This window comes from Brassica napus, chromosome C3 (assembly GCF_020379485.1).
Source record: "Brassica napus cultivar Da-Ae chromosome C3, Da-Ae, whole genome shotgun sequence".
In the NCBI taxonomy this organism is placed as follows: domain Eukaryota; kingdom Viridiplantae; phylum Streptophyta; class Magnoliopsida; order Brassicales; family Brassicaceae; genus Brassica; species Brassica napus.
This window is the reverse complement of record NC_063446.1, coordinates 71,161,692-71,177,593: the sequence shown is the minus strand read 5'-3', so window position 1 is coordinate 71,177,593 and position 15,902 is coordinate 71,161,692. Positions and strand designations below refer to the sequence as shown.

Below are 15,902 nucleotides of genomic sequence, written 5' to 3'. Positions count from 1 at the left end.
TCTTTTTATTCTGCCTGCATTATGGAATTTCTTTTTCTTTTAAACAAATCATAAGGCTAAATAGATAAATAAGCAAAATTATATACTGCACCTAAGAGCACCCGCAACAGGGGATGAAGAAGAATCCTTAGCTCTTAATCCTAGGTTATTAGCAATATAATAACAATATAAACACTTAGTTACTTAAGGATTGGTCCGTAAATAAGGATTTTAAGGACTAAATCCTTATAGATGTGGAGGCTTGGCATTGGGTGGGGAGAGTATTGTGTTTCGTTTGGAGAGAAAAACATTTCATTTCGATTCAACACGAGAAAAAAAAATGTGCTCTCGGCCACAAAGAGGCGATTGTGCAGTTCTTGATTTCTCTTGGCGAGAAAGGCGACGAAGGTGAGAAAAAAAGATTTCCTCTCGGCGAGAAAGGCGATTGTGCTCTTGTTGATTTCTCTTGGCGACAAATCCGACAAAGGAGAAAAACAAATTGTTCGTTTATACGAACTTGAAGTTTCGTTTCCTCAAATTCTATTCTTATTTGGTATAATAGTTGGTAAGAATTTGATTGGATCCTCTTCTGTGAATTAGATGTTCTTGTTTGTATCTGCAATTCTATAAAGTTTCGTAGAGTTTTGGACTTTAGTTGTATGTCTGCTGTTGAGTTTCTTCTTTTGATTGTCTAAGGAGGTTGTTTTAGATACAATTTAATCGGTTTTGTTTTAAAAGTTTTTTTTATTGCTTCTTTAGCATATTTTTCAATGAAGCTTTTGTTTGCTAATGTTAGATATTGAATGCTAATAAGTGAATATCCTCACTAGTTTGATTTTCTGGAGAGAAAGTTTGGTTCTTTTTTGCTTTTATACAAATCCACACTGTCTATGAATCATCTTGTTGCATTCCCTTTAATATGTGGTTGTTTTAGAGTCAATTTAATCGGTTTGTTTAAACGTTTTGGTTTTCTACTTCTTCTTTAGCATAGTTTTCAATGAAGCTTGTGTTTAATGTTTGGTTTCCTGGAGAAATTTGGTTTTTTTTTCCTTAAATCAAATTGCACTGTCTATAAAATCTTCTCGACAGTTCTCAAAGTTTGTGTCTTTAGCCCTTATCTTGACTCATTCTCTTTTGTTTTTGGCACTGCTAATCACTTTTCTGTATTCATTTTAATGTGTTTGTACTATAAAGGTGTTAGTTTCCATTCCCTGCGATGGTAGATAAAGGTCAAGTCATCAGCCTCTGTCGTTTCCTGCTTCGGGCAGGGCGTCAGTACCCTGACTACAACATCAGGGAGTACGCTAAGCGAAGGACCTTGGATGGGTTCCGCATGAACAAGAATCTCACTGATCATTCTAAGGTGGTGGATGCTTATGTTGAAGGTAAGAAGCAACTGGAGGTTGTAGAGAGGTTGGTGAAGGTTTACTTGGCATATCCTCCCAAGACCAAGAACATCATGGAACTCAAGCTTCAGTAGTGGATATGTATGTTTGTCACTTTTAATACACTCCCAAAGCTATTTGTTATTGTTATTGGTCATGTTTCTTAGTTCTTTCCCAACTATGAGACATTTGCTTTGTGTGATTCTCATGTAATCTTTGTGGCATCAGACCTTTATTAAGTGAAGAGAATAATCTTGTATTAGAGCGAAGAGATAAAAAGTCTTTTTTGATGATTGTTCTTAATAATAAAATCTAACACAGTTCTGCAGTTGTTTGCATTGAAATGTTCCCAGATTTTCTGTAGTTTATGTCTATCTTTAACACTGATGCTGTTAGGTTATAAATTTCTGGATTCAAATACATTATTGATCTCTTGTCAGAATTTTTGGGAGAAGAATATTATGTAAAGAACAACATCAATATTGTTGCTTGTGTTGGTTTTCCATAATAAGAACCGTTTTGAGTTTTAAGTAACAAGATCACAGAAGATCAAAACAAAAGAGAGTATGTAATGAACATATATAACTCATGAACGATTGAAAAATGATTTAATTGAAAACATTTGGAACAAATTTGGTGATGAAGATTAACAATTATTGTATCTTAATATTTAATCATGTAATAAATAAAATTTTAAATTTTACATGTTTTTAAATTTAATAATTTTTATTGCTAAGGACTCTAAATTGAAGAACACTTTTGGAGATACTATTTTGATTAGAGTCCTAAACTATTCTAAATAAAAAATATTAGTTTAATAATCATAAGGACTATAGTGGTGATAACACCACGCCGTTGGAGATGCTGTAATACCTCCAAATAGTGTTTTAAGACAATTATCTTCATCATCAAATGGGAGACTATTGTCTTATTTTTAGTTTAACAATACACTTATGTTTAAATGTTTTAATCTGTGTATAATTGAATTTGTTTTTGTAAATAGTATATGCGTGTGACAGAATATCTATGTATAATAGTAAGAATGAACTAACGTGTATATGTATTGCATAATTACGTTCACATGCATTTGAATGTACATAGCTTACAAAAAATTGCAAATAAAATATGAATTATTATGTGTTGTCTTTAACCGCGAATCTAAAAATGCATTTGAAACAACACAATTAAATAATTTCTTCGGTACTATGATATTCTCTTTTCGGGAAAAGGTTTTCTTCTTCGATAACTGATTTTATCTATTTATTTCTTTTACTTTATTATGGGACATAAAAAAACTATACATTTGTTTTTAAACATCCCACTAAAGTAGCTAATATTTTTCAACAAACACATTCATTCACATATATGATCTACAAATGATTTTAATCAATTAGGATTTTATTGTTAATTATGAACCGAGATTTACTTTAAACCATTGATAAATTTATAACATGCATGAAGAGATAAATCATGTAAAATTACATGGTGATAAACTACAAGTTTTGATATAATGCCATGAATTGAGATAATCCTAAAATACTACCATTATTTTGCTCTTGTTTTATTTTATGAATATTTAAGTAAAACAAAGCGTACCCATTTCACACCTCACAGTGACTTATTACATGCATTGATATCCTCTACCAAAAAGAAACCCTTTTTCTTTAGTTTCCAAATTCTTATCAATCTCTTTTTTCTTGGCTTTATCTTCTCTCCTGGTAGAAACTTTTTCCAGTCAAAATTAAGAGCTTTAAAGTAAAACTTCCAATAATGTTTATAATACATATATATGCTCCTCAGATACAATAGTTTCACAGACTTTCTTTTCTCTCTATCGTATCTTCTCTCTTAGTTTGGTCTTAAAATGGCATCAAAAGGAAAGAAACCAATAAGAAGAACAACTACAAGAAGAAGAAAAGGAATCAAGAACCCATCTCCTCCATGTAGTACCAGTAGTGACGTCACTTCAACGTCATTATCCACTTCAATATCGTCAACCGCTACGTCAACGTCGACGATTCCAGCCAGTGGATGTTGTACTCCGATATCTAAGAAGTCACGAATACCGGAGATGCTGACGTGTCCGCCGGCGCCAAAGAAGCAAAAGGTGACGCAGAACTTTGCTTTGAGTAGGAGACAAATCTCTTTCTTTGCTCCTCCAGATGTAGAGCTTTTCTTTCTTTTCGCACATGGTCAACAAATCAAAAAATAAGTTAAGTTTATAGTTAGGGCTTTGTGGATGTTCTCATGGTATGATCAATCTCAAGCTTATGGTTTGGTTCAAATACAATAATTGAAGGTATATTATATGAAGTGTAGTGTGATGTTTTGCTTCTTTTCTTTTTGACTTGCTTTTTTCGCTCTCTCTTTGGTATTTTCTAGGTTCTGATAATTTTGAATTTGTGGTAGGTTCTGATAATTAATCGAACACCCTATCTATTTTTAATTAGTTATTTTGTAACTTTCAAATTATGTTTGCTGTAATGGAATGATGCTTGCTAACATGTCGGGATCGTTAGCTTTGCAGTTTTGTTTGTATTTTGGTTTGAGTTAATGACGAGCTGGGTTGATGTTTTACATTACATACTTTACTGGCTTTAGCTAGGTATCAATTTTATTCGTTAGCTCTTCGACAACGTCCTTGATATCTATATATTTTCTATTGGGTATTTGAAAAAGTCCTGACTTGATACTGTTTTTATCAGAGTGATAGCTCAAATTTAAATCTTTAATAAGTTCGTTAGGAAAGGAGTGGATGCAAAATACGTATACAAAAGTTTTGATTATTGGATATAATCGAAACTTTTACAAGAACGATTCCATTATTGGATTTAAAGTTAATAAAATTTGAAATAAGTACTGTGTAGATCTATATGAAAGTTAAAGAAATTGCTTTATTAATGTATACTGCAAATTTTAAAAGGTTTAATTCAGTTAGTGAAAAAGACGATAAAGAATATGTTAAGACATGTACAAAATGTTGGAATAGATGATACCATCTTTGAAGGGAATCCAATGAAATGACTGGTGCGGCATTTTTCATCATTTTCTCTCTTTTCCTCTCACTTCCTTTTAAGAAAAAAAAAATTAAAAATTACGAGTTATGAAGAATTGTATAGAATTATATCGATAAATAGAGTAGGTATGAAGCCCACATAATAGCTATAAATAATTTTTTTAACATCAAACGGCTAGCTATAATTAATTTTACAATTAATTTTCTCATCATTTTATTTCTTTCGATTTATTGTTATAATATTTTTGAATTAAAATATATTTTGCTATAATATATTCAAACTTCACTAGTTTAGCATAAGGACGCACGCATCATATGATTGAAATTATAAACTCACGCCCATCCGTGCACTATTTATTCGTTCCTACGTCACTAAAGGGGTAACTTTAGAATACGATGCCACGTTAGGATGTACAACGTTATTTAGAAAAGCTTTGACTAGAAAAGAAATTATATTTTTGAACTTACATAGTTATTTTTGGGTTGTATCATTTACAGTGATAACTCTAATATAACGTAATAAAACTAACATTTATAGGAAAACCTGTTATCTTTTGGCCATGCATTTGGCAAATCCTTACTCTTTTAATGAAGTTTATTAACTCATTTCGAAAGCCTTTGAGAGGCATTGAAACACACCCGCTTCTCTCCTCGTTCTCTTAAAAACCCAAACACCGATTGTAAAGGGTGGAGACACTACGGTGCTCCGGCGGCGATGTTGGTATTCGTAGTGGCTCTCCCTCTCCGGAAACTGCTCGACGAGACGGGATAGGCAAGACCCAGTGCTACTAGGAGGTGACCCTCTCTCTTTGTTGTGACTCGGGAGGGTTTTCTGAAGCGGTGGCCCCTAGAAATCCCGCTCTGGTGACTCGTCGGTGTGAGGTTGGTGTGCGCCGTTAGAGGACGACGGTGACACAGCCGGAACCCGCTTGTCAGTCATTGGGGCTGGGGTTAAGCTCCGATTGAAAGGGTTGTTCGTCGGTGTCGGTGGATCTCACATCCGGGATGGCGGTTCCCTTATGTCTTGAAACTCGCCGGCGCGTCTTCTTCCTTTCTCCGCCGCAAAGAGTGGAGGTACACACAATCTCTCGGACATGTGAGGCGGTGAAGCTGTTGCGGCTAACGGCGGTTAGGGTTTTGGAGTTGGTCTCATTTTGAAGTCGATGCTTTGTGGCCGCGGGACATTCCGTGGGTGGTTCCGTTGATGGTAACTGGCGATGGATCTGGCGGGCCTCCGACACTTCTGCCGTGAGAAGTCTCTGGAAACTGGATCTGGTGTCTGCGGTGTCTAACGGAGGAGGGAGCGTGCTTCTTCAGTCTTCTTCCCCACAACCTTATATCTTCTCTGTTTAAACCTGTAATTTTTAGCCTAGCTTAAATCACCCGTAATCTAGGATTGAAGTTTCTCCGGTGTACCGGCTGTATTGTTCTGTTCCGATGCCCTTCGGTGAAGAAATGAATAAAATATATTTTATTAAAAAAAAAAAAAAGTTTATTAACTCAAATTTTATCAGAAATTATGAGTTTATGATTAATTAGTTTTTAACCCCTTTTTGATCTGGGGCTTTAGTTTTTAGCCCCTTTTTACGTCATATGTAGTTGAAGTGAATATACGTATAGCCGTATAGGAGGTGATGATATGTATTCGTACAGTTTATATGTATGTACACGTGTGACGTTATCAGACACGTACGTACAAACAAAAACATAATTAGTAGGTAAAGGTCCAAATCACCTTGGAATGAGGATTTGATTTGAGTCCATCAATTTCTTTTGGTTTTCTCTTTTTGTCTTTGTATTATTAAATTTTAATTAATGAGTTAAATGTCATCCCAATATTAATTGTATTTAAATTCACAAAATTCGTTAAAGCATAGCATCAAATATTTTAAATACAACTTGCTAAGATAATCGATCTAATCAAAGATAAAATCGTACGTTTATGTCAAAGCTGATTTAACTTTATAGGAATCCTAGAAAATGTTCAAGAAAAAAAAAACTTTATAGGAATCCTAGGTTTCATCTCCCCCACAAACAAACACACAGACGTTGTAGGTTCGTCTAATGGGCTGTAATAAGGTACGGAGGATATAACTGTCAAGGCCCATTATAGTTTGATATAATCTATTTTTAGAAATACCTTTAATTCTTTAGAAACAATGATAGCAACGAAAAAAATAATGTTATTTGGAAACATTTATACGTAATATTATTAAAAAAAATTAGAAGTCCATTATATTATATTACAAAGTAATAGGCTTATGTTACTTGATATACATATCTATCTTATTAAAGTAGAAGTATCTTTAGGAATTGTTTGGAAACAACGATAGTAAAAAAAAAATATAATGTTGTTTGGAAACATGTTTAGCAGTATATTAAGAAAAAAATGTAATAGACTCATGTTATTAAGAAAAATTGGAAGTCCATTATATTATATTACAAAGTAATATGAGCTTATATGTTACTCGATATACATATTTCAAATCAAAATAATAATTTAAAATTAATTTATATCAAAATTTCATTCAAAAATATACATATATTCAAAATATAAATTTACTAAAATATTTTCGAATAAAAATTTTAAAAAATATTTTCAATATATATATAAGAAAAATACAATACAAAACTCAATTTCAAACATCTATCTTATTAAAATAGAAGTATCTTTAGGAATTGTTTGAAAACAATGATAGCAATAAAAAAATATATAATGTTATTTGAAAACATGCATGTATAGCAGTATATTAAGAAAAAAATGTAAAATTAAAATTTAGCTTATGTTATTAAGAAAAATTGGAAGTTCATTATATTATATTACAAAGTAATGGGCTTATGTTACTTGATATGCGTATTTTAAATCAAAATAATAATTTAAAATTAATTTATATCAAAATTTCATTCAAAAATATACATATATTCAAAATTGAATTTTACTAAAATATTTTCCAATAAAAATTATAAAAATGTTTTCAATACAAAGCCCAATTTGAAACATAAACTTAAATTATTGGTTTTATATTTCACACTAAAATTTAAAAATATAATATAATTATTTATATGATGGTACATATAAAATACTATTAATTATATTATTATTTATATGATGGTACATATAAAATAAGACTAATTATATGATGACACATATATGATATATAATAGTGACTAGGGGTGGGCGGATACCCATTCAGGTTCAGTTCGGGTCTCTTTGGGTTTGAGGTTTTCGAGATCAAAGATTTCAACATTCGGATATTTCTAAAATTTGGTTCATGGTCGGATCTTTGCGGGTTTTGTTTGGATTGAAATAACCTATTTAAATTATTTTTTAAATTTTAAAATTCACTATATAGTTTAAATTTCTCAAAATCTATAAACAAAATAATATATTTTATATAAATTTGAATAACATATGTAACAGTACCTAAACTTAACATAAAAATTTGTTTGGTTTAAATATTTGGATAGAGAATCAATAATTCTTTTAAAAGTTTTTGGTGTTTTGAATATATTTTAACTATTTTAGATATTTACTTTTGACTATTTGTATATATTTTCAAGTATTTAAACCAATTTAAAAGTATCATATATATTCTGGATGTTTTTATATACATTAAATCTAAAAATAATTAATATATATAAGTATATAAATCTATTTCATATACATTTGGATACCCGAAATATTTTGGTTTGGATCGGATTAGATTTCAGTTCTCTAAATAGCAAAATTTTGAATAATTCAGATATTTGATCAATTCCGGTACGGATCTGATACTATTTTTTTGGATCGGAATCGGTTAGATTCTTCAGATTTGTTTTTTTTTCCAATCCTAAATAATGAAATGAAAAATAAATAGTAACATATTGTGAAAAATACATATGCATAGGCGCGCAGATCGAAATCTAGTTATTCTTTATATTCGTTAACCGTAGATAAATTTGGATTTGTAAAATATTTTGCTTTAGGGGGATGTATTCAACCGAGAGTTTCAGGTGATTTGTATTTAAATGACAAATCCATTGTTATTGAAACATGAATTTTAAAAACTCATTTAAAATCCACTGTTATTGAATTTGACATTTCTTAAAATACTCTGAAATCCACTGTTATTGAAAATATTTTAAGTTGTGGAGTTTTAAAGTTTTCAGGTGATTTTAGGGTGTTTGGGTAGGATTTCTTAGTTAAAAAAATTAAAACTCAAATCCCATAATTTTAGGTGATATTCTTGAGTAGTTTAACAAAAATCACTTAAATCTCTGCAACTTATTGAAATCATTTAAAACCCTATTAAAAATCAAATCACATCAAATGTTAAATTGAATACATCCCCCTTAAAGTTTTCAGGTGATTTTAGGGTGTTTGGGTAGGATTTCTTAGTTAAAAAAATTAAAACCCAAATCCCATAGTTTTAGGTGATATTCTAGAGTAGATTAACAAAAATCAATTAAATCTCTTCAACTTATTAAAATCATCTAAAACCCTATTAAAAATTAAATCACATCAAATGTTAAATTGAATACACCCCCTTAGTGTGTAGATAAAATAATTCATATTTAGTATTTAAGAAAGTTTTGTCCATCATTTATTTCAACCATGACCTAATTAAAATGTTTGATATTTGATAGTATAATGAAAACTTATATATGGTGTGCCTAGATTTGTGGGTTTTAGGTGCATAAAACTGTATTCTTAAAAATATTTTGTTAAATTTTTAGAAGAATAGCCTCCAAAAAAAAGTTTTAGAAGCATTTATGACTAATATGTTTTTTTCTGTAAATTGTAAAATAAAAACATACACATAAAATACTTTTTATATTTTCTACAATTTTATTTTTAGTTATTTAAAATTTTGGATTATTTTGTTAGACATCATCTTCTTTCAATAATTGGATAATCTTGTTTAGAAGATTTTTTATAATTAATATATTTTATAGTAACGATTTAAACAGGAAAAGCTTTTCCGATTCTTTAATTTTGTGGAGCACTTGTTTCCTTTTTGGACTATCTTGATCACTAAAGATTCTTTTATTCATTTCCAATCAATTTTGTTTTCTTCATATAATCGCTATCTTCATCTCTTAAAACATTTTAATCTCCGTCAACCTTTCTCCTCACTACGCTGCCATGTCTCAGATCATCGAGCACGTCGTCCTTTTCAAAGTCAAAGACGACGTTGACTCCGACAAGATCGACGCCATGGTCAACGACCTCAACAGCCTCGCCACCATCGGCCAAGTTCTTTACATCTCAGCCGCTCCAATCCACCGCCTCAGATCCGCCTCCACCTTCACTCACGTCCTCCACAGCCGGTACAGATCCAAAGAAGAACTCAGCGCGTACGTCGCACATCCCGACCACCTTCGCGTCGTACAGGCAACTATGCCGATATGGGAAGACATCATGTCCGTTGACTGGATCGCCGATCATGTCCCTCGAGTCCTAAAACCTCCTGGAGGTTCTGTTGCGAAAGTCGCGTTGCTGAAGTTGAAAGAGAACGTCACCGACGAGACCAAGAAGGAGATTATGGAAGTGGTTAAGGAGGAGTATCGTGAGATCAGTGTGGGAGAAAACTTCTCTCCGGCGAGAGCAAAGGGTTTCTCGATTGGATCGGTTGTGTATTTTAAGGATCTTGGCGAAGTTGAGACTCACGGGGAGTTGGTGAAGGAGAAGGTTGGTGGTTATGTGGAAGATACCATTGTTGTTGAGTTCTTGGTTCCTCCTCCGTAGCTTCTGTAAAATGTTCAGATTTTAATTGCTTGAAGACTGTCATTGTATATTTGTAATTCAAGAATGTTTTTTTTTCTTTTCAGAAAATTGTTCGACCTAAATGGCAAAATACAACTGATGATCATAAAAGTTCCACAATGTGTATTATTGTGGATTACAGACCCTAAAAGATGCTTGAGTTTTTTTTTGTTTCTTTCAGTTTCTGGACAGGTCCGGTCTTGACTACATACAGAAGAAACATCGGTATGGAGCCTACAATTTTGTACAACATAAAACTAACAATCTATACTCTTTTTTCTAACAAATATAAGAACAATCCTGATCAAACATGTAACATAATACAATTTTAAATATTATTTTCTTATATTATATAAAAAGATTAAAAATGATAATTTTTAAGATTGATAAACTTTTATTAGTCTTGAAGATATTGTAAATTTTTATTTTAACTTTTAACAATTTAATATTTTAGTTATCATTTAGGACCTCTATTTTTAGTTTTGTATTGGACTCAAAATGTTTTAGGAGCGGTATTTTTTTCTGGCTAACCAAAGTTGTGTTATGTGTTGCAAGTATATCAAAGTTATAGCAACCTTACCTTTGCTTACCTACTTACCTTGTACTAGGTGGATGCCCGCGGTTTCGCGGGTTTGAATGTTTTGTAACAATATATTTATTATAATATTTCGAATTAAAATATGTTTTCATCATTATGTGTTTTTGTTAAATATTTTTTCTAAGAATAGTTGTTAAAAAATATAAATATGACTATTTTAAATATTTTTTTGATAAATATTCATGATTCAGTTTTTAATAAAATTATTTAAGTTTTGAAGGTATATAACACTGAAACTTTTGAAATATTTTATATAGTTTAGAAATACTTGATTGCTAAAAATGATTATATGAAGTATTATATATATTATATATATTATATAAATCACATATTTAATTACCATAAATTATTTTGTGCAAATAACTAATTCTAGAACTAATTTTCGTACTCATAAAATAAATAAAATTGAAAATCCATTAACAAATGAATTATAATATTTTTTTCTCAAACTCTACATATGATCAACACCTAAAAAAAAAAAATTAAGTGATTTATCATTTAATATAAAATAAATTTAAAAATAAATTTTATAACTTAATTTATAAACTTTTATAAATAAATTAAAACCTCTTATCATAATTTAAAACATATGATAAGCCAAGATAAATAATTTTATAAATGTATTTATAATTTTTATAAATGATTTATAAAGTATGTATGAATTTTATTAGATATTAATAGTTATTATAATTCTTTATATACAAATATAAGGCCATATACAATTATACGAGTGTCAAAATGGGTAAACCAACCCAAACCAAACCATATCCATATGGATTGAGTTCTTTTTGGATCATGACTTAACCCAACCCATTAAGCAAATGGATTGGATAATACCATAACTCATAAAAATTAGTGGGTTAATGGTTTTAATGGGTTGACCCATAAAAATACTCCAATAATTTTAAACGTATTTTGCTCACATTTTCTGAATATGATGGTATGAAACTCAGAAACTTAATTATGCAACATGAATGTAAAATTAGCCGAATTGAAGTGATTTCAATCAATCACAAAGACCCAAAAGAAAAATCTATCGTTTGAAATTAAAGTGATTTATCGTGTAATAAAGATTCAAATCGTGTAATGATGGAACAAAAAGAGGAGCTTTTGTGTGGTTAAGAAGAAAAAGTATTACGATTATTAAGAAGAAAGAGTATTACGATTCGAGGTCTTGAATTTGTTTAGCAGTGTGATGCTAGTAACGTTTCTTCTTCCTTAGAGGTTTATCTCCTGCTTCAAGATCATCTCCGGAGACAGCTTCATCGTTATCACTCTCAGCTCTGCTTTCTGAATCATGGGATTGTGAGCTTACGAGTCCAAGGGAAAGACAGTGAGAGGAGAAGTGTCGAGAATGAGGTATAGGGATATGATGAGGCAGAGAAATGGCGGTTCCTAGCATGGTGGCCCGTGGCTGCGTCGGAGATTTAACTGTACCGAACATCTGCAGCGGAATATGTGAGACCACGAGGTGGAGGTGAAGAAACTGGTCTATCTTCAGCAGGTGGTGGCGGTGGATCAGGGAAGCTGACAGCGAGGTCAGAGAGAAGATCACCATGTTCTTCATGAAGTTGTTCGAGGGAAGAAATGAGAGAATCTCGTATCTCAAGTGTGGTAAGCTCTCCTCCTGTTAGCAAAATCAAACATCAAACTTTTCAGGTTCAATCTAGCTTTTGTCATTTTCCTTGTAAGGTTCTTCTTTCTCTGCTGCAATCAGGTTTGGAGGCACGGGTCTTGAGCTGTACTCGACTCTGTTCTTTAAGCGCCCTATAAACCAAATCGAAAATAACTCAGAACCAAACCCAGAACTCAAAATCATCAACAGATTCAGAAACCCAAACCCACAACTCAGAACCTAAATTCATCAAATTTTCAGAACAGATTGTGCCAAACCCAGATCGAAAACTCTGTTGACAGTCAAAATCACATGGGACTATTTTGTGATTAGAGACTTACCGAATTGACCCAAACATGTGTTAATAGTCAATCGATTGTGTCGCAGACGAAAAATAAGAGAATGACATAATGTGAAAAAATGGGTTGGATTGGATAATCCACTGACCCATCAAAACCCAAACCATTTTAATCCAAACTAATTAAATCCACTAACCCATCAAAACCATTAATCCATTACCATCCAAATTTTGATCCATTAGGATCCATTCCATAGGTTGGTTTGGATAAAACCATTAATTTCGACCCATTTTGACACCCCTATACAAATATAAGGTTTTATATAAGAATATAAAATCATTATATCGACTTTAATAAACCTTTTTGTTTACTATTTTTTGTAGTTTATAAATATATAAAAATTGATCAAACATTATTACTCTTTTTATAGTTTCAACAATTAGTTACCATAAATAATTATTTGTAATATTACGTAAATCAATTTATAACAATTTTTTTAGATTTCAGAAATGATCGACACATAACCAAAAATCTCTTAAATGACTTTTCAATTAATATAGTAGGATATATAGCTTTGATTTTAAGCTCTTATAGATGATTTACAAACTCATATAACAATTTAAAATATATAATAAGCCAAGATAAATAATTTGATAAATGTTTTTATAGATGATTTATAAAGCATATAATATGAACTTTAGAAGATATTAATAGTCATTATGATAATTTATATAAAATATAGTGCTTTTAAATAATAATATAAAATTATTATATTGATTTATATAAACGGTTTGTCGTTTATTATTTTATGTATTTTTAAATATAAAAATGATCAATTAATTTCTCTTTCTATAATTTCAACAATTAGTTACCATAAATCATTATTTGTAATCTTATGTATTTAATTTGGTAAGTGACATTAATTGGTTATAGACTTACCTTTTCTTTTTAGATCTAATTAAAATAAATAAAAATTAAAAATCATCGACCAATCAAATTATAACAATTTTGTAAGAGTTTACCTATGATCAACACGTAAGCAAAAATCACTAAAGTGACTTTTCAATTAATGTATAGTAGGATTGCCTCTTTTGATTATTAAGATCAACTTTAAGAAGTGGTTCTTTCCTAGTAGCTCTGAACGAGAAGGCTCAAGCATAGTTTGTTAATGTTCTTCAGGTGAGTTTATATGATCTTTTCTAACTGTTTGTTTGTCTTATTACTGTATATTTTTTTGGTCTTTCGATTCTAGGATTGAAGTGACGCAAGCCTATGAATATTCTAAGAGGTTGTGACATTTGTGTGGGAACAAGCGAAAAAACTTTTAGCTGGTTAGGGATTCTCAGCGTCTTTCTGGGACGATCACAGGTATATATGTTGCAGCTTAAAAACATATTTCCTCAGTTTCTGCGTTGTGCTGTTGGTGATGGGCAGATAGCCTCATTTTGGTATGATTATTGCCTAGAGAACAGGTTTGTGCCTTATGTCACATTTTCATATGCCGCGTTCCTTGACTTAAAAACTTATATAGATCATAACGAAAAAATTATTATTTTTTATTTCTCAAATGTTTGCAATCGGCATATTTAATACTCAAGTATTATGGGGACAAATTTATTTTCCAACTAGCCATTAAATACAAAAAGTTGAAGATTAAATTAGTCAACCGTTAAAAAATATGCCTCGGTCTTGGACAGACTTGGTCTGCTATATCTGCTATTCTCATCAGGTTCTAGGCAGCTGCAGGTTCATGATTCTGCCTCGGTCTCTGATGCTGTCCGGAATGGTGAATGGTTCCTACCTCCAGCAAGGTCTGAGGATGCAGCCACCCTACAAATTGTTTTATCTTCTAGTGCAGTTCCATCGGTTGAAAAGGTGGCCGATACCTACCTGTGGCGAATTCAATCTGGTGGGTTTGCTAATAAATTTGTCTCAAATAACTTAGGATATATTGAGAATTTCATCACCTGAGGTAGTATGGTATGATGTAATTTAATTCAAGGAAGAAGTTCTGCGTTGCTCTTTCATTGCGTGGATGTGTGTGCTTGGCAGGCTCCCAACTAGGGATCGCTTGATTTTTTGGGGTCTCTTTGTCCCTGGAAACTGTGTCTTATGCGCTAATGGCATCTAGTCACGCAACCATCTCTTCTTTGGCTGTCCTTACGCCGTTGATATTTGGATCCGTTACTGTGGAAGGTTTATCTCTGCTCCTCCTTTGGACCTTCCAGCTGCGGTCAACATGATCTCGCAATATCAGGGACAGTTACCATCTCAGGTTAGACCCATTATGAAGTTGATTCTCCAGGCTGTGATATATAGCCTTTGGCGTGAGCGCAATGCTCAGATTTTCAGGGATGTCTCCTTACCAGCGGGGCCTTTCTTCAAGCAAGTGGACCGGGGGCTTCGTGACAGGATGCTCTCTCATTCTCCTTCCCCGACTGATGCTCATTCTCTCCTAGAGTTGTACTTTTGTCTTTTCGTTCACTGATTCTTATAGTTAATCGCTCATTGTTGTTGTTTGTTGTCTGTTGTCTCCTTCTCTCCTCTCTTTTCCTTTTAGTGGTGTAATAAGTTGTTTCTGCAACATTGTAAAAAACAGAAAATCGGTATGAAATTTAATATTTGTACTCAAAAAAAAAAAAGATATTAGAGATTTGAAACAAACTCTGAGATCTTCGACATCTCTGTGTTGTAAGGTTTTTTGTCTCCACAAATATTTTTTTTAAAAAGAATTTACAAATACAAACACTACCAAATTTCTAGTGTGAGTCTTATTATCCACAATATTTTTTTATTAATTTTGTTATTTTAGTTAGAATATTTAGTTTTTTTGTTGTTGTTGTTGTTGAGAATGCGGATTTAATGTTCTTCAATTTTATGGAACACTCGTTTCCTCTTGGATTGTCTTGTCTTTTTTCCAGAGAAGGATTATCTTTCCTTTAGATTTTTTTATTCATTTCCAATCAATTTTGTGTATATATATTGAACTAGGTGTTTTCCTGCACATGAAATTTTTTGTATCTAACTTATATTTAGAAATAAATTTTATTAAATATTATAGATTTACTATTTTCTTACTAATATTTAATATATATTTGATATATATTAAATCAATTTGTATAAAACTAATAAAAATGATATAAAATTGTATAACTATAAAAAAATTAGCCTAAACAATATTTATAAAATTTGTAGGTATATAAAAAACTAATGATCTTACGATTAGATATTTAAATTTTTAAAAAATTGTAGAAATTTTTGAAA

General features: G+C 31.3%; 3 protein-coding genes and 2 long non-coding RNA genes across 5 annotated transcripts; 3 read left to right on the top strand and 2 right to left on the bottom strand.

The window, feature by feature from the left end:
* The first annotated feature begins 657 nt into the window (after positions 1–657).
* LOC111204151 (LYR motif-containing protein 4B-like) lies at positions 658–1,924 on the top strand. Its single transcript, XM_048750525.1, has one exon. The coding sequence runs from the start codon at positions 1,196–1,198 to the stop codon at positions 1,457–1,459; it is 264 nt and encodes an 87-aa protein (XP_048606482.1). The 5' UTR covers positions 658–1,195; the 3' UTR covers positions 1,460–1,924.
* A 1,051-nt stretch (positions 1,925–2,975) lies between these two features.
* BNAANNG22290D (cyclin-dependent protein kinase inhibitor SMR9) lies at positions 2,976–3,902 on the top strand. The gene has a single exon (XM_013868170.3). The coding sequence runs from the start codon at positions 3,229–3,231 to the stop codon at positions 3,574–3,576; it is 348 nt and encodes a 115-aa protein (XP_013723624.2). The 5' UTR covers positions 2,976–3,228; the 3' UTR covers positions 3,577–3,902.
* Positions 3,903–9,350: 5,448 nt separating this feature from the next.
* Positions 9,351–10,186, top strand: LOC111204784 (stress-response A/B barrel domain-containing protein UP3-like). Its single transcript, XM_022700236.2, has one exon. The coding sequence runs from the start codon at positions 9,506–9,508 to the stop codon at positions 10,106–10,108; it is 603 nt and encodes a 200-aa protein (XP_022555957.1). The 5' UTR covers positions 9,351–9,505; the 3' UTR covers positions 10,109–10,186.
* A 1,476-nt stretch (positions 10,187–11,662) lies between these two features.
* LOC111210728 lies at positions 11,663–13,672 on the bottom strand. The gene is made up of 2 exons (XR_002661973.2): positions 12,681–13,672; positions 11,663–12,491 (listed from the first exon to the last, which is right to left on the bottom strand). It is a non-coding gene; the product is annotated as an uncharacterized LOC111210728 (long non-coding RNA).
* A 496-nt stretch (positions 13,673–14,168) lies between these two features.
* On the bottom strand, positions 14,169–15,647 carry LOC125583508. The gene is made up of 2 exons (XR_007320534.1): positions 15,304–15,647; positions 14,169–15,216 (listed from the first exon to the last, which is right to left on the bottom strand). It is a non-coding gene; the product is annotated as an uncharacterized LOC125583508 (long non-coding RNA).
* Between the last annotated feature and the right edge of the window lie 255 nt (positions 15,648–15,902).